General features: G+C 42.3%; 1 protein-coding gene across 1 annotated transcript; it reads right to left on the bottom strand.

The window, feature by feature from the left end:
• Positions 1-62: 62 nt before the first annotated feature.
• invs (inversin) lies at positions 63-27,112 on the bottom strand. The gene is made up of 19 exons (XM_083891890.1): positions 27,042-27,112; positions 23,950-24,054; positions 16,442-16,541; positions 15,391-15,557; positions 13,894-14,067; positions 13,263-13,430; positions 12,974-13,154; positions 12,245-12,354; positions 11,861-12,032; positions 10,008-10,163; positions 9,736-9,857; positions 7,658-7,765; positions 7,452-7,558; positions 7,156-7,365; positions 5,694-5,905; positions 4,962-5,541; positions 4,259-4,380; positions 804-890; positions 63-717 (listed from the first exon to the last, which is right to left on the bottom strand). Exons 2-19 carry the CDS (start codon positions 23,950-23,952, stop codon positions 602-604), a joined length of 2,895 nt encoding a protein of 964 aa, XP_083748016.1. The 5' UTR covers positions 23,953-24,054; positions 27,042-27,112; the 3' UTR covers positions 63-601.
• Positions 27,113-27,190: the final 78 nt, after the last annotated feature.

Genomic DNA, 27,190 nt, shown 5'->3' on the forward strand with positions numbered 1-27,190 from the left:
CGAATCAAGGTGCACTGTCCTCTGTTTCAATTTTTATTTTGCGAATGCAATTAAAAGGCAACAAACACTGAGGTATAATTATAGAACTATACAATGAGGATTATTTTTGTGCAAATGCATATTTCAGTCAAAAAAACTCCAGCATAGTTCAGAAATATGTCTTGGAGGGAAAGCACTTAAAGACCAAACTGATGTGTAGGCAGTAAAGTGTGAGTGTGTGTGTGTGTGTGTGTGTGTGTGGGACTGCAGGTGGGCTATCTGTATGACTGGCTGTTGATAGACTGCCTCATTCTCCACTGCAGGAGGAAAGGTTATCTCAGTGTGTGTGCGAGCGCGATGGAGAACAAGGGAGATATACTGTGTTCATATGTGTTCCTTCCACAATGGATGAAAGGTTATCTTTTACACACACCATTTCTGTAGACTTAACCCCACCCTGTGAGGTCATGTCTCTGATGTCATATAGCTTAATTTTAGAAAGCTTTGCACAATAATTGAACAATGTGTATAGTAATTCTATAGAGGTAGGACCGCCAGCCAGCTGAGAAAACATCAAAGAATATGAGATGTGTGTGTGTGTGTGTGTGTGGGGTGGGCGGCTTCAATGTTTTCCCCGTCCTCTGGTCCCTTGTCCAGCGCTATGTGGTCTCAGGTGATAAGAGAACAGCTTGGCTTGATCCAAAGCATCAGTCAGGTGTACGCAGTCTATTCCACTCACTGTAAAAAATAAAGTCCATGAAATCACCTTTAGAGATTTGAACATGATTTTAAAGTGTACTTTTTGTGTATGGACGTGCACTTACACTGGCTCTGGGTGCGCAGCGGCATGTCCAAGAGCAGCTGAGATTGGGAGCCCCGAAATAAACGGCCACGTCTTGCCACAGCGTTGCCTGCGGTGCAGAAAAAAAGTCGACGTTATGATGCTGTCCCTTGTTAATGTTTTTGCATTCACTGTTGTTGTAGCTGTGTAACAAAGGCAGGGACACTCCTGCAACTGGTTCACCTTGTCAGGTGACATGTCCGTGGTTACACCCGGATTATCTTTATCAAGGCAACTACTGTATTGAAGTATAACAAGGGCTCCATAGCTCAGTGGTTAGAGCACTGGTCTTGTAAACCAGGGGTCGCGAGTTCAAATCTCGCTGGGGCCTGATATTTATTATTTTTATTCTTCGCAACTGGTTTCAGACATGTATCTACGTTACTGAAACATTGCCAAGTGTCAACAGAAGCACCTGACGTTGACAGTGGCCACAATGTCACGGGTCTGGGTCCTGGTACTGAGGGGCTTTCTGTGTTTCTGAGTTTACATGTTGACCCCATGTTTTCTCCAGGTACTCCAGCTTCCTTCTCCAGAGGTTAATTGTACAATCTAAATTGATTTTGTAGGTTCACAGGTGTGAATGTGATAGCGAATGGTTGTTTGTCTCTTCATGTTCAATGTGGGCAAAATGTCCCCACATTTTGCCCTATGTCAGCTGGGATTGAAACCCCCAACCCACCCCCACATTGACCCCCCCCCCCCCACCCCATGGGGAGGTTAAAGCAGTTGACAATGAATGAATGATCTGCATTTATATAGCGGCTATCTGATGTTGATGACCAATCAAAGCTGCTTTGCAATACAGTTCTATGTTTTTTCTTTTTTTTAAATATCCATTCACACACTAGAGGAGCAACTTGGACACTTTGGACCTGGGAATCAAACAAAAATGATGTGAGATATTTTCTCATATCTTATCGATTCATCGTTTGGTCCATAAAAAGTCAGAAAATGTTAAGAAAAAAAAAAACGTCGATCAGTGTTTGTCAAAGCTGGAAATGACGATGTTCTTGAATGTCTTGTTTTGTCCAAAAACCAAAATGATTCAGTTTTAATGATTTATTTGTTATGTGGAGCAAAGAATTGAAAAAAAAATCACATTTAAGAAGCTAAAACAATCAGAAATGTTTTTGTTTTAATAATGAAAAAAGCTTCAAACCGATTAACCGATGATCAAAATAACTGACGAAAAATTCAGTAATCGATTAATTGTTGCAGCTCTACTTAAAACGGATTTTTATTGCATTTTATTGATAAATGTTTGCCCTCCAGTGCAGAGTACAGCATTAGTATATTGTTATCTCACTAACAAATCAAACTTGCACACTGTCAAAAGGCACTTTAAAAAAAAAAGAAAAGAAAAGATGATTTAACCAGCGGTGTGACCCAGCAGGAAGTAGTGAGTCATTTCTCAGACTTCTTCTACTTCTCTTAGGAAAAATTAGGGATGCAAATGAAGCGATTGGATCTTGCGTGTCTGTGTGTATGGGCCACCGTGTCGGTGCTTCTGTGTGTTTTCTGCAGATATCTTTACGCAGTTAACTGACATTCCCCCTGACAGCTCTGAACTTTTCACAATGCCAGGACTGTCAGAGAGAAAGGGGGGGTGGGAGAAGCAAAGAGAGAGAGAGAGAGAGAGAGGTGAGGTGAGGTGAGAAGGGGGAGGGGGAAACCACGTCAGAAGGTTGGGTTGGAGTGCGGAGGACGTGTGGGTGGGTTGGGTCTTTCTCTGGGCAGGGATGGTGTGTGGGCTCTCATGTTTTGGCGCTGCAAAGTTCGTCTCCATCCTGCCATCATCACCTGGTGATGTGTGATGAAGGTCAGGCCTGTCTGTGGGTCGAAACCCTACCGGAGCTACCGCACATTCAACCAGGCCGATACTGTCCTGATCCACTGAAGTCATCATCCAGACATTTACAAACGTTCCTGTTCATAGAAACTGTCGCTGACGGCGTCCTCCGCAATGTCTCTTTAATCTCAGACTGTTTGCAACGGTCTTTGAACGTAAGTGAAGAGCGATGGTTTCAATAATGACTGAAACAAAGCCGTCTTAGGTGATGGACCACACTGAACCACACGGGGCAGAAAACAGCTGCTGCTGAGTGCGACGTACAAAGAGATTCACTAACTTTTTAATGAACAGATTGTTCGGTCAGATTTGTTATGAATGAAATATAGTCACTTTTAAGCCTTTTCAAACATTGTACATTGCACTTGTACAATACTTTTTTAAAGTGGACATATACCACATTTCTCCAAGTTAACAATACCATAAGGTTGAAGCACCTCAGCAGTTCAAGCACCCTGCTAAAACAGCCCTGTTCAGAACGCTTGGTTTAGTATTGTCTTAATGTCCACCTTATAAAAAAAATGAAAACGAAACTTAAGGGACAGGAAATGACATCAGCCACAGAGGCTACTGGGAGCTAACAGCAGTTAGCATTTGGAAAAGCGATCATTTGCAGGCTCTAGCAGGCACATTGCCGTCATATATAACATGTATCCACTGGACAGAAAATCCTCTGAGGCTGGAAGTTTGTGTAGGACTCTGTGCTGCACTGTGGAGCCAAGGATAGAACTTTTCGTGGTTTTCGGATACCATTGCCCTGGCCAGCACTCTCATATGTTTTAAGGACGAAGCGGAGCTCCGCGAGACAAGAATTCCAGGAATTTAGCGCATTGTGACGTCCCAATGAGTGCGGAAGTCAACTTCGCGTGTGTCATCTCCTGTACTTAGACTGAGGAGGACCACAAAAACATGAGTGAATCATCTTTTTTCACACTTTGCCAACTGATAGGACCTCCAGAGTCCCAAATATAAGGATTTAAATGATTATAAAGTTGATTCTGCATAATATGTCCCCTTTAAAACTCCTAGACTTTTTTTCCACTATTAACCTTTTGACCTTTAAAGGCACCTCAGTTTAAAGAGCCATGACGTGAATATTAAGACTAAAGATTTTCATTGCGAGACTGAAAGTGTTAACAGAGCTTTTCATTCACAGCTGATAGTTGAGTAGTGGCTGATGAGAAAGAGCCAATCGGAAAGCTAATGTTGCTTCATTGTTTTTAAAGGTCTCTCTCTCTCTCTCTCTGTCTCTGCACAGCTGGACTTAAACACAGCTCAGGAGTTTTCAAATGAAAACGGAGCCAGTACGGATTCAAAATTCTTTAAATGCTGGGCTAGTATGCATGGCAGATGTATCCAGAGCAGAGTTATTAAAGCAAAGTGGAGAAATGTGGACGTGGCCAGACCCTCATTTTCTGTTTCCTGTTCCACCATCAAATAAATCTTCTAACGAAGGCATGAAAATGCTGTTGAGACAGTCGTTCATAAATATCTACAGTCAGATTTATAATAAAGGCAACAAAACTAAACTCGTAAAAAAGTAAAGATAAAAGTAAATGAAAATCATGGCATGCAGATGAACTCACCATAGATACTTTGAAGAACAGTGCTCTTATTCATAGATGGTTTAGCTGGCACAGCTCTGTTGTCCACCTTCTTCCTGGTTTGGGTGTGGTTTGACTCCACTTTCCGTGCGCGTGCGTGAAACCTGACAACACACACACACATATACACGCACAACGTTCAATTAACCAAAATCTCATACAGTGTTCAAAGGTCGAAAAACTGGCAGCGTCCTCACACTGCTGCTCACTAAGCATGAGCAAAGTAAACAGAGTTTATTTGACGCAGCTATTAGGCAGCACATACAAACTATAACTGAGAAGCTGAATGGAAACAGAGAGTCTCCTGCTGTGTGCTGGCAGAGTCTAAGAGAAACACAGTGAGCAAGAAGGAGAGGAAAGGAATGAGAGACTGCTGGTAGCTATTAGAGCAGCATGCCTGAACTTTTAGCCTCTTGTTAAACCAGTTTGAAAGCTCTAGATTATAGCCAGTCTGTCCCCTGCATCCTTGTCTCACCCATCTCCCACGCTCTCCCTCCTACTGCGCGTGTGTTGATGACATCCAGATAGAAGATGGGGCGGTGTTACATGAGAGATATTGGTTGGCATTTAAGAGGCACAAGGCACATGTGGCCACCACATGGAAGTGCTAATCATTCGCTGGACGCTTCAGCTACCGAGCACTCGTTTCAGGTACCAACTCGAATACAGACACACGTGAACTCACCTTCGCCAGGCTCGCTGGATGACGCGCGCCGCCGCGTTCCTCCTCCTGCACTGCTCTTTGTCGTATCTGTGTGTACGCGTCGAGGTCGACGCGTGCGTGCCAGTCTTTCTCGTGAGGCGTTTGTGGTCTAATGGTGAGCTGCTTCGTAATGAGACGGAGTGAGTTTGGTCTTTGGTGGAGACTCTCTCAGAAGCGGGCTCCTTGTGGTGCCTGTGTCTTTTTGGCGAGGCGTGGGCATCGGTCTTGCTGGTAGCATTCTGCACATTCATGTGAGAGTCTCTCTTTTTAATGAGGTGCGATTCTCTGGAAGTGTCCTCAGTGTGGTCCATAGAGGAGACACTCCACGAAGGATTGCTTTTGATTGAAGTGGCTCGTTCTCTGACTTTGGTTATGGAGGGAGGTCTGGGCTTGGGAATGGGTGGCTGAAAGCAGCTGGCAGGAGAGAGCAGTTCCTTCAGCCTGGTGGTGTGAGGGGCACCAGACACTGTGTCAGCTGTGACATGACTGTGGTGGCTCAGAGCCTCTGGAGCCTCACGTGGTTCAGATGCTTTGCCTCTTCTGGAGGATCTGCTCTTGTGCTCTGGTGGCAAGAATTGCAAGGCATGAAATAAATAAATAAATAATGATACGGGTTAATTTAATCGCCATAATCAGCTGTCACCACATCATCGTTCTAAATTCAAAGTGGAAACTGCGTCCTAACAACTCGGAAGGACTTCTGCACGTCCGTACCTTTGTGTCTCTCCTCTTTGCTCCTTGTGTATTCAGCTTTGGATTTCTTTGTTTCCACCGCCGACTCGTTCATGGATAAGCTCTCTACATTGTTGACGAGAGAGAGCTGACTCTGCTCTTCTCTCACCAAAGAAACTTTCCGTTTCTCTGCAGTGGTCACTGGGACCTCCTGCTGCACGGCTTCTCTTCTCCGCTGTTCTTCTTCTCGTTTCCTAGACACAAAGACACATTTTGACCGAACGATTACGTGTGCAGCAGTTGTATGTATGATAATGCACCACATGTATTTTGTTCATTTAAAACTACTTACACAGGCAAATACATGTGTTGAACAACTAAGAATCTAACAACTGTGGTGAAGTTGTCACAATTCATCTTTTAAAAATAAAAAAAAATACATAGAAAGCAGAAATATAAGCTTTTTTTCAGTCAGATCGCAGTTTCCACAGGTCCTGATGTTGGGTGTATTTTTGTGTATGTACTGTTCAAAAGCTTGGGGTCACCTCTAGAATTTGTTTGTGTTTTCCATTAAAAGTCACACTTTTATTCATCAAAAGAGTTGCAAAATGAATAGAAAATATAGTCAAGACATTGACAAGATTAGAAATAATGATTTTTATTCATTTTGCAAACTTTGCTTTCGTCAAAGAACCAGCAAAAGTGTTTTCAGCTGTGCTAACATCATTGCACAAGGGTTTTCAAGGGGTTTCTAATCATCCAATAGCCTTCTAACGCGATTAGCAAACACAATGTACCATTAGAACACTGGTAATGGGCCTCTATACACCTATGTACATATTCCATTAAAAACCAGATGTTTGCAGCTAGAATAGTCGTTTACCACATTAAAAATGTATGGAGTGTATTTCCGATTTATTTAATGTTATTTTCCCCAAACTTTTGAACGGCAGTGTAAGTGAAATAAAAATAAAAAGATGATGAAAGAGAATAATCAGAGCAGATCAGAACAGGTTCCGTGCTCCACTAAATCAAGTTAACTTCCCAAATACATTGCGCAAGACAATTAAGGTGAGACGAGTGAGCAAATGACAAAAAAAAAAAAAGGAAAAAGAAAATGACAAAGGAGCTAAAGGAGAAGACAGGGAGAAGACATATCTGTGTGCAGGGATGACAGAGAGAAAGACGGATACGGAGAGCGTGTGACTGTTTCTATAGTGCTGAGAGACGGACAGAGACAGATAACACAAACCGGAAGGAGAGATGAACACGCGATAAAATGCAAATGTTGTGCGATGAACATAATGTCTCCCAATGAACGCAAGCCTCTTCAAAGAAAGTATGGCAAAGGTTTTTTGCATGTGTGTCTATGTGAACTGTTTAACACAGTCACGCGCACAAACAAACGAATATTCTCACCATGTAAATCATTCAAATGACACATTTTATGGTTGGAATCTTATGAGACAAAGACTGTGCGCGCGTGTGCATGCTCGTCACTCACTTGGCTGCATCCTTACGCAGCTGCTCGTGCCTCATGAGGAGCTGCTTTCTCTCCCTGAAGGCCTTGCGCACAGTGTAGCCCTTGTAGACAGCCTGGATGGAGGCAGCAGCAATGTCCTGGATGGCTGCAATGGAAAGAGCGCCATGCTCCAGCATGAACTGCGTCACCTCACTGTGCCCCCCGAGCAGAGCGTAGTCCAGAGGGGTGTACCTGAGCCACACGATTGGAACACCAGTGTCATTCACGTAACAATCTCCCCTCTTTCGTTTCACTGTCTTCTCATTTCTGCCCCTCACCTCTCCTCCGTGTGCTCCATGTGATTAGGAAAAGCATCGTAGCCGGACAGCAGTTTCACAGCATCCAGGTAGCCGTTGTTACATGACCAGTGGAGAGCAGTTCGCCCCTGTGCAACACGTGAAGAAAAGCATACGCCACTCACGCTTGCAAAATTGGCAAATTGGGAGAACATACACTAGAACACGTTGCTCCAGAAGATCCTCACCTCCTTGTCCTGTATGTTAGGATCAGCATTGTTCTCCATGAGAGCAGCCATGCAGGTGATGTAGCCACCATAGGCAGCACACTGCAGGGGAGTCCGTCCTGCCTGGTCCTGTCCAGCAGAAGTTGAACGTTTAAAAGACAAGTCCGGATTACAATTCAATGACCATGGTGTGTCATCAGAGACTAAGGAAACATGTTAAATTGTAAAAACTGGCACTTCAACACATGGGCTGCCATCAGAGAGCAGGTAACTGCTAGTGTCAGAAATGCAGAATGATACTGAGCCTGCAGTGGAGATATGTTTAAATAAAGACAACTGAAAGCGGAGAGGGAGTTGACAACGGACCAAAACATTTTTTTCTCTCAGACAGGGAAGTAAAATGTGAAAACAAGGTTAGCTTGCATTCCTCTCTCTCAATCACTTTGTTTACCTCGTTGTCTCCTTTAATCATGTGATAATTCTCTGCTGCTGCTGTAAAGCAGACACACTTTCACTCCGCCTGTTACAGACCCACGGAAATGAACCAAATCGGTTAAACGACCGTGGGACAGTTATGGATGTGTATGTAGTAGTAGTAGTATGTGCATGGACAGAGTGTGACTGCGTGCAAGTGCAGTTTTTTTTATTTCTGTATTTGATCAAATCTGGCAACCCATTTGAACCATGCTCATGCAACGATTGAAGTTGGGATTGCACTAAATTAAAGTTTTAAATGTCGCTGTTATTTTTTATATATCATATTTTACATACATCACCTTTAACGAGAGTAGCACCGGATTTTTGATTTTGACCCTGTGTATTATTTATGCTCTGCTCGTGAAATACGTGGTGGGATTAATTGATTAATACTAGCCCCAAGCCTTCATCAGGGAGTCAAACGAGGAGTCAATGTTTTGGTGCTTGTTTTTAGAGGGGGTGAACATGGCATGCACTATGTAATATTAATTTATACATTTTATTCTTCTGTTTACCTGTATATTTGCATTTCATCTCTAATACCTATCCATATTTTATAGCTTTGGAGTTTTATGTTGCCTGAAATCAAGCTCCTATAACACAAAATTATCACAATTATCTCTTTTTCGAATTGGTTAAAACATCATGCCTTGGATTTTACTCTTACCTTGGTTCTACATATATCCCATCCATGGGAGCATCTCACCAATTTGAGTCCAGGAAGTGGTTCTACCTTGGAGTTTTCAATATCTATACTTATGGTTTGTCCTGGGTATGACATTAAACTGCAACCGGTGATAGGGCCACGTTTATGGTGATTTGTGGAGTGTGAAGCGACCCCTTAGCTATCATTACTCCCAGGTCGGAGGTGTCGAGGCAAAGCCAGACCAGTAGATGGTCGCCCCGCAACACAAGTCACAGTGGACGAGGTGGTGCTGGACGTGGAGGCCAGCTTCTGTGACCTTGGGGACATGCTCTGTGCTGGTGGTGGGTGTGAGCTCGCTGCCACTACTGTTGCGTTGCCTGGGGAAAGTTTAAGAAGCGCCAGCCCATCCTAACATCCAGGCACCTAACCTTCAAAGCCCATGGCAAGGTGTTCAACTCCTTCATAAGATCAGCCATGCTACATGGGAGTGAAACTTGGGCCCCTACCGCCTCGGATCTCCAGCGATTGCACCACTACGACAGATCCATGATTAGAAGGATCTGCAGCGTCAAACCCCAGGATGAGACGCCTTCGGCTGCCCTATATGCAAGATTCGGGGTTGAGGACATCGCTTCAGTGCTACGGTCACGCCGACTCCAGTGATAAGGGCAGGGCTGCTTCAATACCATCACCAAATTGCAGTTTCTAGGCAACAGAGGTCGTGGTAGACCAAGGAAAACCTGGATGGAGTGTGTCAAGAGGGACATCAAAGTGTGCGGCCTCACCAGCATTGACCCACTGGACAGACCCACTCGTGCTAATACTGGATACAACTACTACTACTACTACTATTTGACCAAATAAGTTGTGATGTTAGAGGTGCATAGTCCAGAGAGAGGGGTCGACTCTAAAATGTGTTCACTGAGAAGAGCTTCAGCTGCTCTGCAGGTTCACAATCGAGCGTATACGTCCATACCTGCACATTAGGACTGATCCCATTCTCCATCAGTATCTGGCAGACCTCAGCATTTCCTCCCAGTGCAGCCCAGTGCAGAGCGGTGTGACCGTCCACGTCCACCAGGTCCACATGTGCAGAACCTTGGTGCACATTTACATTTCAACAACAGTGAAATGACCTTCCTCTTATTTATCGTGGATAACGACCACGACAGTAACTTTTGGATTGTCAGGGAAATGCATTCAAACTACAGGGACATAATTTGGACGTAAATGACCAAGTGCACCCACCTTTGATGAGCGTGAGTATGACGTCTCTGTGTCCCATCTCGCAGGCGCGAAACATCGGCGTGTGTTTCATCACGTCCAGCGAGTCGACCATTGCTCCCTTCTCCAACAGCAGCTTCACTGTGCTCACATGACCTGACAGGGAGGCCGCATGGAGCGCTGTGTGGACATATACAAACACACTTTTGATTTTGATTGGATTGGACATTGGATTTCTGCTTCCATGACACTTTTGTAGGTAATGAGTCGTGTGTCTTTTATCCAGGAATCCAGGACAGTTGGAGCTGCACGGTGCAGGAACAGCAGCTGCTGTGACACATGCATGTAGTCATGCAGCTGTTTACGGTGCAACGTCCATTTCTATAATGTCCACACAGGAATGTTGCAAAAAACAATCACAGCTACACTGAAAAATACATAAGTTTATGTGGCGCTTAAAAGGTTAATCAGTGAACTCAGTTGACATTGGTTTCAAAGCAGTTCACTGGTTCAAAAGTTATGCACTACAGCTTCTTTTAACACTCCTGATAAATGTTAGAGGTTAGATATTGTGCACCACTGTGTGATACATCTTATCACTGGTCTTGGAAATTGTACAAATATTACTGTAGTCCATATGCTGCTGCTACTTTACCCTCTCTGTATGTTCTCTGATATACTCCCTGGATTAATTTTGTCTTCAAATTATATGCTTGCTTTGATTCCTATGTGTCTGCATTCAAAAATGTGCACAAACTAAAATACTCAAGGCCTGTGCTTAAATGATAGCCTACAAATGTCAGTTACTAGAGCCAGAACTGAACTTGGAAAGAAAGCGTTTAACTATGATGCTCCTTTTTCTTGGAATAAATTACAAAAGGAGCTTAAAGGTGAATTGTGTAATAAATCTAAAGCAACTGGCCATAAAATCCTAATATTAATGTCACAGAGACTGAGGAATAATGTTCATATAACAAACTGAACTCACCAACAACAACAGTACAGCCAAAATATTTGCATTAAAAAAATCTTTTGCAGACTTCAAATCATGTTTATGTTTTGAAATCATGTTTAAGCATGTGGCGCCACCTACCGCCATCTACCAATCATTGCAGTCAGTAGAGTCTAAGCTGCCGAGCAACCACGGGTTGCCAGTTACGTCAGAAAACGTTCTTACATATGGCACCTTTAAACTCAATGTAAAGAGTTTCTTGGTGGTCATTCTTAATATTGTGTCTTCTTTTTTTCAATGTATGTTGACTGAATATTGAATTTTATATCTTTTGCAGTGCACGATAGCTGTCTTTGCATGTATCATGATTGTCATTTTAAAATGTTATATGCTGTCTTCTTGGCCAGGACTAATGCAAAACACTTAAGCCTCCCCATGGCTGGTGCAACCCCCCACCCCCACCCCTACTCCCCCCCTCAGCTCCCTAGACAATACAGACTCGAGTCAAGTGCACATAAGTGATCTGGGCACCAGTCAGCTCCACTGCCCTTCACACCGTTTCATTAGCAAGACTCAACCGTGGCATGTTATGCATGCATAAACAATGACTGCTTGGCTGAGCAGAGGGAATATCGCCATTGAGATTATATGTCCAAACAGCCCAGAGGGTTTGGAGAGTCAGCATGTGCGCGTGTTTGTCAGAGAGCAGTGCTGGCAGTGGTGGAGTCTATTCAGTGAGTTCACAGTATTTTTGCTGACAGTATCACTTCCCTAACTCTCACAGTCTCCCTTACACCTTGGGGGGGGGGAATCCCCTGTGACATCATCATCATCATACTCGAAAATGAATGGGCACACCAGGTGTGTGTTTGTGTGTGTGTGACCACGGTGGTTCATCACCAAACCGTCAAACCCAGGTGCTCACCGGTGCCTCCGTACTTGTCGGCCATGTTGATGTCAATGTGAGGTGTGAGAGCCAGCATGGTGCGAATCACATCATCACTGCCCTTCCCAGCAGCCCACATAAAGGCCGTCCTCCCCTCCAAATCGGGCTCATCCTTCACCGACGGGTGGGACAGAAACACACCAACTGTCTCCTAGTCACACATGGACAGACAGCCACAGGACAGACACATTTTGGTATGGGAAATTTTGGGAGGGAAGACGTGAAATGATCTTCTGGGGTGAAAAGAAGACCAAATAGGTTATTCTACACCAATATAATAAAATTTTGCTCAAATTAAAGCATACTATAATTGAAAAATTTGGCAGTTAGAGAAACATACAGAGCCTACACAATAAGACTCACAGCATTGTTGCTTTGAGCTCCGTAGTGCAGCGGCGTCGCTCCTTGACTGTCAGAGGGAATAGTGCCCGATGTGTTTCTCTCCAGCAGCAGGTGGACAATTTTGGCGTGGCCTGTAAAAACACACATTTGCATTAGTAGATAATAATTAAAAAAAAGGCCACAACTGAGTGAAGAGTTGTTGGATAATAGCTCAGCTGTACTGTGCAACAAAAGGTGTCATTAGTTTTCAGTTCACTAAAGTGGTAACAGAGGAGGATAAACCCCACATCAGGTCAACATGGCTCAACTGTCACTCTTTGCTATGTAAATACTAACAATGAGGCACTGTTTTAAACAAGAAAGCCAAAGAAATAAGACCTTGTTTAACTGAATGCTAATATCAGCATTTGTTAATTTTAGTAATAAAGGCAGCACAGCTAAAAATGATGGATTGTGATCCTATTTTTCAGGTATTTACATACTTGAACCCAAATTATGAGAAAGACCAGAGCCATTAAGAATCCTCCTGAGGGTACACTGCATGTGCATAAAAATCATCAGTCATGGCAATAAATGAATAAAATAATAATTTGAACTTATGGGTAATAAGTTATTTTCTAATTTGACTCAGCCAAATGTTACAAAAAAAACTGTAGAAAAGAATTTGCTTTGAAAGCCTGAAATCTTTCATTTCAGTGCAAAGTCAATAAGGCTGCCGCAGGTCACATTTTAGGACCTAAGCTCACTTACCGAGCAGAGCGGCCCAGTGCAGCGGCGTTCGGAAGAGGTTATCATACGCTGTCACATTGCAGCCGCCATAAGACGTGAGCACCTCCACCACTGCTTCGTTACCGTCGGCGACGGCAAAGTGCAGCGGCGTCCGCCCCTCATAGTCCTGCCAGTTCAGCAGGGACTCGGTAGGAGCTGCCTCCTGAACACACACACACACACGGGAGATAAAGAAAAAAACATGGGTGAGGACAAAGGATGAAGGAAAAATGTGGTTTTGTGTCTGTTTTTGTGTATTGTGTATGTGTACCAGTATGCAGCGGACAGTCTGTGTTGCGCTTAACTCTTGACTGTGTGCAGCCCAGTGCAGGGGGATTTTGCCCTCACTGTCTGGGATGCCAATGTTGGAATCGTGCTTGATCAGGAGACGAACGTGCTCTGGTCGGTTATAAAACGCTGACCAGTGTAAAGCAGTTTGCTGCAGAAAGAGAGAAAATGGAGAGACAGATGTGATGAACGGGGAAGAAAAATATCATCGTAACACTAAGGTTTCCATTTACGTTCATAAAATGATTTCTCTATGAAACAGCCGAGGAATATGAGCCCACGGAAGTATTCTGAGATTTCCTGAAACCACAATCATCTGACACGATGATGCATATTGGATTATTACAAAACCGACTACTGATGTTAGTCAGATACACATCTGCTCCAATAGACAGAGGAGGCTGTGTGTTTGTGGTCTTATCATCAGAACACAGGACAAAGCCACAGTTTGTTAAAACATTCACTGCAGTGCGAGCGGTCCTCTCTTGTGTTTTTGTGTGAGACCTCAAATTTCCACTGCTTCGTCATTTATCTCTTTGCAGGTTAATGGTTTCTGACTGAGGCCAAACTATGGACGTATCATTTTTTGCGGACAAGCATTTGTACGGCAGCACCTTGTTCTTGTCTTGCGTGTCAACCTCTCCTGGTCCAATGTGTTTGAGTAGCAGGGCGAGAGCTTTTGGTGAGGGGTGTCGTGTGGCCAGGTGAAGCGGGGTCATCTCCTCTAGATCCTTCTGCAGCCAGTTAGCACCTCTGGACAGCAGCAGCTTCAGGAAACGCACATTTCCCTGCAACACACATACACGCACATACTAAAAAAAACAGTGGTAAAAAGTAGATCAATTATCACCAATGCTCCTCAGCATTAGTCATGAACCAGCAGCAATGATACACACACACACACACACTCCCACACACAGAATCCCCAGGCTTTTAGCAATGTCTGGTTCAATCTGTAGGTCATCCATCTTTATTCCCCCCCCCTCCTGTCTGTCTGCTCATCTTGCGAGATGAACTGTGAAACAGTAAACAGACAGAGCCGCCATTCCCTACCTATCGTCCCCTCCACATCATTGTCATCATCCTCACTTTTGGTCTCTCGTCCACCAAACAGCTGGGTGATGCATCGGGCAACAGCTGCCAGAGGAGGGCGAGTTGTGTGTGTGTGTGTGTGTGTGTGTCCGAGCAGACAAGACTGAGTACATCTGCGGGTTTCTTTTGTATATTTGCCAACCTGTGACCACGATGCCACAGTCTGACAGATCTATCTCGTGTGTGAGCATGCATCTAGACTGTGTGTGTGTGTGTGTGCATGTGTTTGCGTGTGTGTGTGTGTGTATTTTAGTCCTCCCTATTCTCAGTCCAATTAGATCGGTAATCCCTGGCCTCTCTTGCTGTCTCAGCCACTTATTGATCAGATGTCAAAGAGACAGGGCTTCCCATCACTAGCATCCCCCCAGCACACACACACACACACACGCGCCACCCATCTATGAGACAGACCTCAATAACCTATTAGCTCCCCTCTCCCCTAAATGATAGTATGATCCTACATCAGTGCATTGCTGTTACGTTAAGCACAGATTAATAAGCCGGTTATAAAGAGATATTTTTACTACAGCGTCCCACTGTTCACTCTTGGCATCAACTTTGTCAGTAAATGTTGTCTTTTAACTAGTCCAAAATGAAAATTATTCTCTTCTTTCAGAGGATTCCAAGGCAAAAATGTTGTAAAACTCTTGTTTCTCCAAGCAGAATATTTGTTTTTTTCTATAAGCGTGTGCGGGTGAAAATCAGGGCTGGAGAGTTAGTGCGGCAGGGTTTTAAATCAGTTTATATTCCTCAGCAAAAGCCCTCTAAAACCACAACGAGAACCACTAGGGGGCACTGGCTTCCCACCAGAGGCTGCAGTCATAAATTGTCTTTTGTCTTAAGAAATATATGAGATCACACAGTGTCTTCATACTCATACACCTTGATATTTGCATTCACATTCATTTAATGTCAAGTCTGGTTTTATGTCATTAAAAAAGGGCAAAAACAGGGATAATAATTGTTTTTTTTTGTGCGTGTGCTCTTCTTTAAGAGTGTATATTTATGGATAATCATACCTTCTGTGCGGCGAGGTGCAGAGCAGTCCGCTGGCTGTGGTCAGCCTTGTTGACCGAGGCTCCGGCCTTCAACAGAATCTCTGCACAATCCAGGCGGTCAGCCAGGACACAGTACATCAAAGGGGTCCGACCAAACTGGTCCTCGCGGTCCCGCAGCGACGGCTCTGCTACTCACACCCGTACACAGACACGCATACACACAAAAGCACAGTTTAGGCTCCAAGTCAACTGGGGTTAAAAGGATACAAGTTATTCAAAACCAATGTTTTGGTCAACATGTATAGAAATTTAGCTCATAATAATGTACTGTATATAATAAGCTGTTTTTAATCTCCCAAGAGTCAGTCTATTTGCAGCAGTCACGGAAGAGGGAACGATCATGTGATGTTCTCCATATATTTTTTGCCACGTTTCTCTTCTTGTATGTCAAAGTAAAAATGAATGTTCGACATATTCATTGACAATTAGTAATAATGTTTTCTCAGTTTTGTTTTTCGGGGCGGTCAATAGAAGAAACAATTCAGTACATATAACGATAAATTTGTACGATAAAAAGTAGATAAAAAGTAGAAAATGGAAGGGAAATGACAAAATCATAGAGAAATTAAAATATAAAGAAAATACAAAACACATTTTAAGAAAATAATTGGAAAGTAAATGTGAGAGATAGTGTCAGCTCATACAAAATGTCTATATTTACACAGCTGTATCTCAGTAGTCCATCAGCTGGAATTTTATTTCAACTTTATTTTGTTTCTAAAGCTTGATTTTGATAATTGCTGAGGACAGAGAATACCATTTTGACATGGCTCTGTACGTGACCGTTCTCAATGCGTCCAAATCGGGCATTTGTGCTGTAAACTGCCTGTAAAAACAAGGCGAGGCTGTTTAACTGTATGCCATAATAAACATTTATGCTTATATGTTTAATTCACTTTGATGTAAGGCTCAACATAATAAATATTGTGATATTGATTTAAAAAATTTTTTTTTTGCCATTTCTCTTCAAATGTAGTACGTATTAGACACTGTCTGGTTGTGTGTTGCTCACCTGTGATGAGTTTCAGGAGGACACTCCGATCTCCATTGACAGCTGCAGCGTGAACCTGGGATCCCAGCGAGACGGTTCCCGGGCCAGACGTTGCTGCGGCCTGCAATGCGAACAGAGGGAAGGAAGGAAGGAAGGAAGGAAGGTAGGTCACAACTCAACCTGCAGCAAAGTACCCTCTGTATTTAACACCCTGACATTAAACTAGAATGGACAATTTCCCTTCCGTTCATTTAGCCACAAGCAAACTCCATGAATGGACACAGCCGTAATTAAGTAGTTCATGCATAATTTATAAGCTATAATAGCCAATGTTTAAATACTACACCTAATATAATATAGTTAGGGATGGGCAATAATGTATTAATAATATGCACTTATTAAAATCAAAATAACAACGGTTCAGTACATCTAAATTAATGTTTATGCATTGTGCATGCACAACACAATGCATAATTTTCCGTGGATAAAAAAGTTTTAAACTACAATTAACTGGTTACTTTAGCTTTGTGGTGTGTAATAAGGACGGTGAAGGCAGACGTTACATCCATTATCACTGATTGGTGTGTGTGTGTAAATGTAAGAAATTTCTCTCATTATAATGTTTGACCATACTTTCCAGCTCTAGATATAGTTTAAAAAACAACAACCCCCCCCGTCGCAGGAAAAAGAAGACAAAATTCAGATAATGTCAATATGCATCTCAGACATCTTTGTGAGATTCTTCTGAGATAATCTCATATTTGTCAGTGTCAGTTTAACACCTCTGTTAACTGTCAACCACACAACAAAACAGATACTTCAATAACATAATAAGCAAGCTAATGGTTACTGACAGCAGGGAAAGTGTGTGTATGTGTGCATGTGTGTGTATGTGTGTGTTTCTGCTCCTGCTGGTGGGGGGGGGGGGGGTGGAGGCTGGGGGGTTAAATCTCTTCCTGGCCCCACTTAACCAAAGCCCAGTGAAAGCTGGGTAATCTGCAGACAGGAAGCAGCCAGGGAGGGGGAGACCCTGTGTGAGTGTGTAAGAGGGGGGTCTCTCTTCATGTCTTATTCATGTCTCATTAATACTGCAGCATGCCTCGCTGTGTGTGTGTGTGTGTGTGTGTGTGCGTGTGTGTCTGTGTGTGTGGGTTTAGCGATGTGGGACAAAGCCTGCAGGGCACAACACAGAAATCAATTATTGTCCCTAAACACACAAATGCTGGAGGCACAAAATCATGTCACAATCTGAGATTTCTCCAAGACATTTTCATTACCAGTCACGTCAAACTGATCTGATTCACTATCGAGAAAACGTGAGGCTGTAACGTCCGTTACATACAGGCCACTCAGCTCCACGCGACTCTCTCCGAGTTTCTCAGTATGGCTGTATTATTTTTGTTTTCCGCTTCGGAAAGGAAGGGGGAAGTAGGGTTACGCTACTACTGTTGGAATACACGACCGTTCAAAAGTTTGGGGTCACATATGCAATTTGTTTGTGTTTTCCATTAAAATGCACACTTTTGTTCATCAAAAGAGTTGCAAAAGTAATAGAAAATATAGTCAAGACATTGACAAGATTAGAAATATCTTTTTGCTTTCGTCAAAGAACCAGCAAAACTGTTTTCAGCTGTGCTAACATAATTGCACAAGGGTTTTCCAATAGCCTTCTAACGCGATTAGCAAACACAATGTACCATTAGAACACTGGGAATGGGCCTCTATACACCTTTGTACATATTCTATTAAAAACCAGACCTTTGCAGCTAGAATAGTCGTTTACCACATTAACAATGTATAGTGTATTTCTTATTCATTTAGTGTTATATTCATCGAAAAAAAGAGTTTTTCCTTCAAAAATAAGGACATTTCTGAGTGACCCCAAACTTTTGAAAGGTAGTGTATGTAGAGTAGTCATTTTCAGAAAGGTCTGCAGACTCACAGTAATCCTCATAGTCCTGACTTGTGCGAACAGCCCTACAACGTCTCTGTAAATCACTGCAGAAGTTCACTTCACGCCTATCATTTACTTCTAGCAGCCTGTTTTTGAGCTTTAGATTATTACCGCTGAGAAACAGCTTGAGTCACTGCTCTGCTCATTCCATGCGCTCCTCATTGCGGGGTAGCAGCGACACAAGCAAAGACCCTGGAGCTTTATGTAGAATATATACAATACATCCAACCATAGGCAGGTTGAGTGATTATTCCAGCATCTGTTCTAGATGATATGGCCAAAAACATTATCATGATATCAACATTTCACTCCAGTAAATGTCATAGAAATACAGATAGATTTGGTGGGTTCAAAGGTCCCATATTATGCAAAATCAATGTTTTTAATCATTTAAATCCTTATATTTGGGACTCTGGAGGTCCTATCAGTCGGGCAAAGTGTGAAAAAAGATGACTCACTCATGTTTTTGTGGTCCTCCTCAGTCTAAGTACAGGAGATAAAACAACGCGATGTTGACTTCCGCACTCATTGGGACGTTACAATGCGCTAAATTCCTGTAATTGTTGTCTCGTGGTGCTCCTCTGCCCGTAAAACACACAAGAGTGCTGGCGAGGGCAATGGCATCCAATAACTGGAAGTCCACGAAAAGTTCTATTATTGGCTCCACAGTGCAGCACAGAGTTCTACACAAACTTCCAGCCTCAGAGGATTTACATGTCCAGTGAATACATGTCATATATGACGGCAGTGTGCCTGCTAGAGCCTGCAAATGATCACTTTTCCAAATGCTAACTGCTGTTAGCTCCCCGTAGCCTCTGATATAATTTCCTGTCCCTTAAGTTTAGTTTTTTTTTAAAAAAGTGATTCTACTAAACAGAGTGTTCTGAACAGGGCTGTTTTGGCAGGGTGATTGAACTGCTATGGTGCTTCATTCTTATGGTATTTTGACCAAAGCATGTCACAGACATGTTCTTTAGGACACCAGGGAACCAGGTTAACTTGGAGAAATAGGGTATAATATGACTCCTTTAAACTTTTTCATGGACAGAAAACAATAAAAAACAGACAGACATTGTTTTTGCCTTGTCTGAGTTGAAATCTTGAGAACACTCATGAAACTGAATGATCTGAAGGGAGGAGTAAATACTCCAGCGACCTCGCCTCCTTCCTTCTCATCCTCCCCTCTGCCACCTCATAAAGAGGCATGGCAATTACTCACTATACTCGCTGCTTTCTCACGCTCTGCCAATTAATGACGTATGCACTTAATACAGGTTAAATACAGCGTTTACTGCAAAGTAGCTCTATGTGCGCATTAAAAGAGGGAGGGTAGGAGGGAAAAGATGGAAGATGCGGCGCTCAGAGGCGTGCGTGAATGTGTCTGCATGTGCGTGTTTGGCACATGTGCCGCGTCATGGGAAATTATTTTCCGTGAGAGAGAGTTTTTACTGGGGTTTACCAAAATCAACCACAAACATCTCTTAACGTTTCTCATTTACAACGATTACTCAGTCAGTAATTTACGTGCGTGTGCCTGCGCACACACGCACACACGCACACACGCACTGCACATACTAATATCTAACACATGCAGGTATAACAGCAGTGCACTGCCATGGCTGCACTGCAAGAGAGAGCGATGTTTCTGATGTGAACTACACAAAATGAGACACTTTCACAACATTTTTCTCCTTCTACTTTTTCAATCGTGTGCTGAGCGTATTCCAAACTTTTCCTAAACTTTTGTTGATCTCTTTCCGGAGTAAATATACAAGCCCCCAGCTGCCACAGTAAACATACAAATTGATTTATGAATAATCTTTGATGCAAGAGAAAAGTTTTAATTCGGGCCAAACACTGACAGTCAATATTTGAAACTATGTGAGGGACATTCATATCTCCAAGAGCAGGCAATTAGAGTTTCATGAGGACCTGAGTGTTTTGGAAACACCCACAGTGCATCCAAATTTGGCAAAAAGGATTTTGCGATGCAGTGTCTGAAATCGAACAAAGGAGGGTGTAAAAACAACACCAGGTCCTGTTGAGAGGTGTCGAGTGGTCTCATTTAGCCATTCATACATGATCCTCAGGGAGCACTCCACTCGTTAATATGAAGACAATAACTCAGAGAAAACCATTGATTATGGGTTGAGGTCGGGGCCAAGTGATTGTACATCTGTATGAGTATTGATTCATGCTGATGCTGACATTATTTAGTCTTTATTCATATTCGGCCTCATATGACCACAGCGAGTTTAACAAAGAACCACAAAACTACCAAGAAACCTTTCAGCTACTCGACAGGAGAGCGGCACAGGCACACACACACTTGACTTGGGCTGTAACTAACACTTCAATTGAGGCTATTGAGACAAAGAAACCAGGGAGTCTGTGTGTGTGTGTGTGTGTGTGTGTGTGTTCAAGTTTGTGAACAGCCTGTTTGTATACATATTATATATATATTTATCCAGCTGTCTGTCAACGCGAAGGTGTCAGCTTTTAACAGAGGATGTATCTGGGACATGCTGGGTAAGCAGCGGGGAACAGAGCCGGAGTCTTTGGCCTTTATTTCAGTTCAAGACAAGTGTACATGCACACACACACACACACACTTTTCTCTTTTTATTAAAAATATGTTGGAGTGCGAAGTTATATGAGAGACCACGTTTCGGGTGGTCATGATGTTATTACAGTTGCCTGTGCTGGCTGCATGTGTATGAATACAGTACCTACAGTATGCCTCAGATAGAAGATAGAGGCAGCAGGGATCAGTTCTAAGGTTTTGACTGACATGTAAAGAGGTGGGAAGAAGGATAATATCAGCCCACAGGGATGCCCTATCTGTAAAGCCCTATTTCTGGGGGACTTCCTGGTTCCCTAAGGACCAATGAGCTGGCTCCCTCAGCTGGGGGCTGAGTTCTGGGGCACAGCGGGGCCAATCAGTGGGGGGAGAAGGCTGAGTGACACATAGATCTGCTAATTTACATCATTACCACAATGCATCCTGACAAATGAGCCCCCAGGGTGTGAGCCAATCACCTGGGAGAGTAATGCAATTAGGCGGGACCACAGCTGTCAATCTCACAGCTACGGGGGTCAGGTAGTGACGCCTGTGGCTAAAACACCCCTGTCTGCTGCCTGTCACACACACACACCCTCTATACATATTACATGGACGTATATAACACACATATACAGTATGACGTGTAGAGTGGGAACACATAGCACAGATTAATGTGTGTGTGTGTGTGTTTCTCCTGAGGCTGGAGGGTAGGAGGTAGTGTAGTGTGTGTGACTGCTCGAGGGACACAAAGATTGACTCGTGTCCTCTGAGGACCTAACACCTAAGCGTAGGTGTGGGCAAATCTGCATACAGTACATCTGTGTGTGTGTGTGTGTTAGTGTGTGTTTACATTTGCCCATGTGTTTTCACCCACTTGGGGCACAGTGTTGTTTATGCTCTGAGCTTGAGCTTTGTGCCAAGATTATGACAACAAAAAAGAGGACAGAATCATTGGTTGAGCTGGGACTGATGCAGAAGAGCCGTGCATTTGGCAAGCATACAAGTGAAAACTGTTGGTAATGGGGCTTAAAGGTGCCATATGTAAGAATGTGGCCGACAACAGTTACTACATTCAAATTCAAAACACCGAGGTCTTTTAGGTTTCGTTTTCTGACGTAACTGGCAACCCGTGGTTGCTCGGCAGCTGAGACTCTACTGACTGCAATGATTGGTAGACGGCGGTAGGTGGCGCCACATGCCAAAACATGATTTCAAAACATAAACATGATTTTGCAGTCCGCAAAATATTTTTTTTAATGCAAATATTTTGGCTGTACTGTTGTTGTTGGTGAGTTCAGTTTGTTATATGAACATTATTCCTGAGTCTCTGTGACATATTAGGAGGATTTTATGGCCAGTTGCTTTAGGTTTATTACATAATGCACCTTTAACTTCAGTGTAGTGCTATCATACCAGTTTTGCCCAGCATGTTGCTGTTGTCAGTGTTTCTGTGAGTGTATGCTGATGCTGTTATGACTGGTACACTTTCATTTGGTGCTGGAGAAGAACCAGAGGTACCGATATCCTCTAAGGCCTTTTGCTTAGCCCTCATAGCTTCAGTATAAAATATGTGAGCAGATAGAGCTTTCATCAACTTCTGTGTATGTGTGTGAGACAGAGTTTCAGCTGTTGTTGGAGACGATCTGAGAACCAGGAGAGCTGTGTGTTTTGTGTCATCCCATTATATCACTAATGAGACATCCTCAGGAGAGAGAGTGAGACAGGGCAAGGCGGACAGAAAAAAAACAGATGAAGAAAAACTGTGGGGAGGATTGAGGGAGAAAAACTAGAGGGGGAGGGACAGAGAGAGAGAGAGAGAAAAAGAGAGAGGAACCAGCTTGGGGACTTTTGCCTTTTCTCGCCTCCACTCCCTTGCCCCTACACCTCTGAGTCTAATTGGACTAAAACTGTGATCTAATTAAATGTCCAATTAAAGTGCAGAGAGCAATGTGCCCATCGGCGAATCAGAGTACAGGGACATAATCAGCTGGAAAAACAAACAAAAAAATCAATGAGAAACAAATGTGAAATGGAAAAAAAGACGAGGGAGGAGCGGACAAAATAGGGTGAGGGTGGTCAGAGGAAATGAGAGTATGGGTAAGGGTGTGTGCTCAGACACACGTGTGCATTACAACTTCACACATGATTACTCATGATAAATACATTGAACGCTATCACACCATTTTACTGGACAATGACGAAATACTCAATCGTATGGCCTTGCAACTGAGTACAAAGCAATACAGCTGGTTTTGACAGAGGTGCTTAAAAGAAGACGTACTTTGCCCTATTCCAAATAATGAAGTAAATTATTAGAACACTAATGTTTCCATGCTGTATATCAGACAAAGTTCTTTTTTCATTTACCTTATTCCTCAAGAAAAAGTAGTGAAGTATCAGTAAATATTCAGTATACGCAGCATAAAATAATATACACTGCCTTCATAACTGTACTTTTATCTAAAATGGCAATGGCAATGGCATTTTTTTTTTTTTTTTAATCCTCAGTGAGTGGAGATATAGAAATAAATGATTTTAATTTTAATATAAATTGAATCATCGCCACCATATACTAAACAAACACAAAAGATAATTTATAAGCAATACACAGCTGAATAAGGACATTCTGCTTTTGTGTCTTTCCCTCACTGATAATGAGAGAGAGAGAGAGAGAGAGAGAGAGAGAGAGAGAGAGAGAGAGAGAGAGAGGAATCCTCCTCTGACTCCATCTGTGAGTTGCACACACACACTGTGAACCCCCCTATGAACAGCTTTAGCCCATCAAATATTAATGCAGGGATTCAATTCAACATTACACCTTAATCTTCTTAACAATTAAGCAGCAACAGCAAACACAATTGCGCTTGTTACACATAGTCCCAATGGTTTTTGACTCTTAAGAGAGAATTACAAATGACTAGTGCAGGTGAGACAGTCATTTAACCACTCGGCAATTCAGAAAAAAAAAAAAAAACTCCTCTGGGATCTGCACTGTGTGTGATGGATTCTTACCATAGCTTGTTGAAGGGCACACTTCAGCAGATGTTTCCCAGTTCAGTGCATCCTTGGTGGGTGTGCATGCATGTCCAGGTCCCCTACCTGCCCTGATCCTGGCTCCTGCCAGGAGTAGAAGAGGATCACTCACATACTGAGACCAGCCCACCTGTTCCCACAAATACCTGCCAGCATTAAACTGCTACCGTACTGATAACTCACAGAATGAAGGATTGTTATGATCTAATCCTGTCGGAGTGCAACTATCCTTTGTTTGAATAATACTTTATTTGCTTTCAGCTGTGGAACTGGTGTTTGATTCAGCAGAAACTACCTAAACTGTTGATGGAAGAGTGATTTATCTTAATCTAAGGTGATTAGTTAAAAATGAAGGGAAAATGTGTGTGTGTCACATTTAAGTAGCTGCACAGCAAATGATGTTGTTGTTATACAGTGACAATAAAGGAATTCTATTCTATTCTACACTGTTTATTGTGTATTGTTTTCAGTTATGTGGCTGATTGGACCTTGTGAAAGTTGAGATGTTCATAGGATACTTGGCATTCCGAGTCAGGGTGTATCAAAGAGGACCACTATGCTAATTTAAATGCCAAAGGCGTGGGAATACACCAATGTCTTGTAGGGGGAAAAGGAGATGTGCAAAGTGTGTGGAGGACAACTATGTCCTAGACTGGGAAAGTTCTACATGCTGCGATTGTGTCGAGGCAAAGCAAGTTCAGGAGGTCAGAGATCAGTGTAAGAACTCATATGATTATATGAAGTAAGGCATTAGTGTGACATGCTGTGACTGTGGAATACATTCATTGACATCCAAAAAGACTAACCAAAGAGCTCTTCTGTTGAGATTTATCAAATAGCTCAACCTGGTTATGAGAGCCTTCAAAAACATTTTGTAAAGTAGGTTTTGCAATACATATATTCAAATAAAGTATCTGTATACTGTCTGCCAAATTAAGACAAATCCTCAGAAATGGCCTGAGGGTGTCTTGTGCAAACCTAAACTGAGAACATAGTGTCTGATCATCCAGAGCAGGGTGTCAGAAACCACAGATCTGTCTGTGCTAAGATGTGGGATCCTGCCCCTGGCAATTGAAACAGGATGATTCTGCTTTATTCCAGTTGAAAGTAGATTGTATTGTTTGTGTGATCTGATATGAAATAAATGTGTTTCTTGTTTTTTATTGTCCAGCATATCAGAAATATAGACTCAAGATGTTTCAAAAACTGACAGCACATTTGTTTTCTGTCTGATGAATGTAAACAGAAATACCTCTTTGATTATTCACCTTTCAATTTGTCTCAGTTTGTGTTTGAAGCATTTTCAACAGTGCACATTTTTTTCTTTATGTCTGAAATAATCTCTGTTTGGCATTTACTAAACATGCATTTTATTTAAGTATGACTTGCTGTATTTTTGTCTGTGTCTTGTGGGTCCATGTAGACTGGGCACCTTGTGGTGCACGACACTTGAAAATAAAACAAATCAATCAGTTAATGCTGAGCCCTTTAAAACTGGTTTAAGAATGGTTTGGATGTAGGAAAACTCTCAGCTTTTTTCATCTGTAGAACCTGAATGTTCTTCCGATTAGAAGAAGAGCCCTTCTGGCACTTATAGCTGAAGTTGTTTGTGGATCTTGTGAAAAGAAAATTATAATTAAATGTGTGTCAGAAACAGGTACAAGGTTCCTGTGACTGAAGGAACATCATGAAATCAAGTCAGGCTGTGGGTTCCTCTGTCAGGGGGGATGAGGATGAGAAAGGAGAGTGTATGAGGAGAATGTATTTGATGATGTTCAGTGTATTCAAGTATTTCTTTAATTCTTTAATTTCTTCAGTGGAATGCAAGGAGGCTTATTGCTAAATAACTGCGACGGGGAACTTTGTAATGCATTGACGGATTTTAAACAGCAATGAAGAACTGTGTTGAAGAACTTTGAGCTGTGGATTAAGAACTTCGAAATGTGGAGGGCACCATTAAACCTCTCAGTGTACAGCCTGGTGGAAACTATTATTATTATCATTATTAGAAGGTTTCAAAAACTGTGCTGTACTCGAATGGTAAAGTTATCACTTGTAATGCAACAAAACTAACCTTTTGACATTTTTAAGTTGAAAATTAGAGCTGCAACTAACGATTATTTGCCTAATCGATTAATCTGTCAATTATTTTCTCGATTAATCAATGAATCGTTTGGTCATAAAATGTCATAAAATGTTAAAAAACGTTGATCAGTGTTTGTCAAAGCTGGAAATGGCAATGTTCTTGGATATCTTGTTTTGTTCACAAACCAAAATGATTCACTTTTAATGATTTCTTTGTTATGTGGATCAAAGAAACCAAGAAAATATTCACTTTTAAGAAGCTAAAACAATCAGAAATCTTGTTTTAATCATGAAAAAAGCTTCAAACCGATTATCGATTATCAAAATAGTTGGCGATTAATTTAGTAATCGATTAATAATCGATTCCGCTCTATTGAAAATGACTGGATTTTAGTGGCAATTTCAATATGGATCACGTTTTTGAGTGTACTTGACACTTGTACTTAGCCTGTGGGCTTTCTCTGTTTTTAATAATGTGCATATGATTTTGTAACAATCTCAGGGTCTTGGAGGATCTATAACTACTCTCTAAAAGGTGCTATTGCACATTTATAGCACACTTTTATTTGGGATACTTAACATAGTATTTGCACAGTGAACTGTAGCTGCTTTCACCCAGGTAAAGGACTCAAGTCACTCTTACTCCTCTGAAAATAAACATAACTGTTCTGGTTACAGTGGATTTTGGAGAGATGTGCAGTATCAGAACACCACGACGTTTCCCAACCTTAGTTTTGGACTTCATTAGTGTAGCGTTCTCGATTTTTAACACTACAGCACATTGGCAGATGGAGAAAAACAGGATGGAGAGAGTATTACAAAAAGTCACAATGATGCAACCATCCTTGTTCAAGAGAAATCAGTTATTCATCAACATGCTGAAGTAAATAACACAGCGTTGCACAATAGACCAAAGTATAACGTAAACATCATTGTCTTGGAAGTCAATGTTCCTTAATCATACTCGTCGTCGGTGTTTTATTTACCTTTTGGCTTTCTTTTCCTCTCAGATGAAAACCTGGAAAGTTTTCTTCCAAGACGTCCCGTTCAGTCTTTAACGTCTGCATTACAAATATACTACAACTCCCACCACTGTCACACAGCAACGCGCCGCCATGTTTGGTGTTTTCTTCAA

Source organism: Microchirus variegatus (assembly GCF_963457635.1).
Source record: "Microchirus variegatus genome assembly, chromosome: 1".
Lineage (NCBI taxonomy): Eukaryota > Metazoa > Chordata > Actinopteri > Pleuronectiformes > Soleidae > Microchirus > Microchirus variegatus.

Bases quoted from the DNA above. Each gene is read 5' to 3' on its own strand.
- invs (XM_083891890.1), bottom strand. The intron at 7,559-7,657 runs GTGAGGATCTTC...CGTGTTGCACAG, and splicing joins CTAACATACAGGACAAGGAG to GGGCGAACTGCTCTCCACTG. The intron at 718-803 runs GTAAGTGCACGT...TATTTTTTACAG, and splicing joins GCTGCGCACCCAGAGCCAGT to TGAGTGGAATAGACTGCGTA.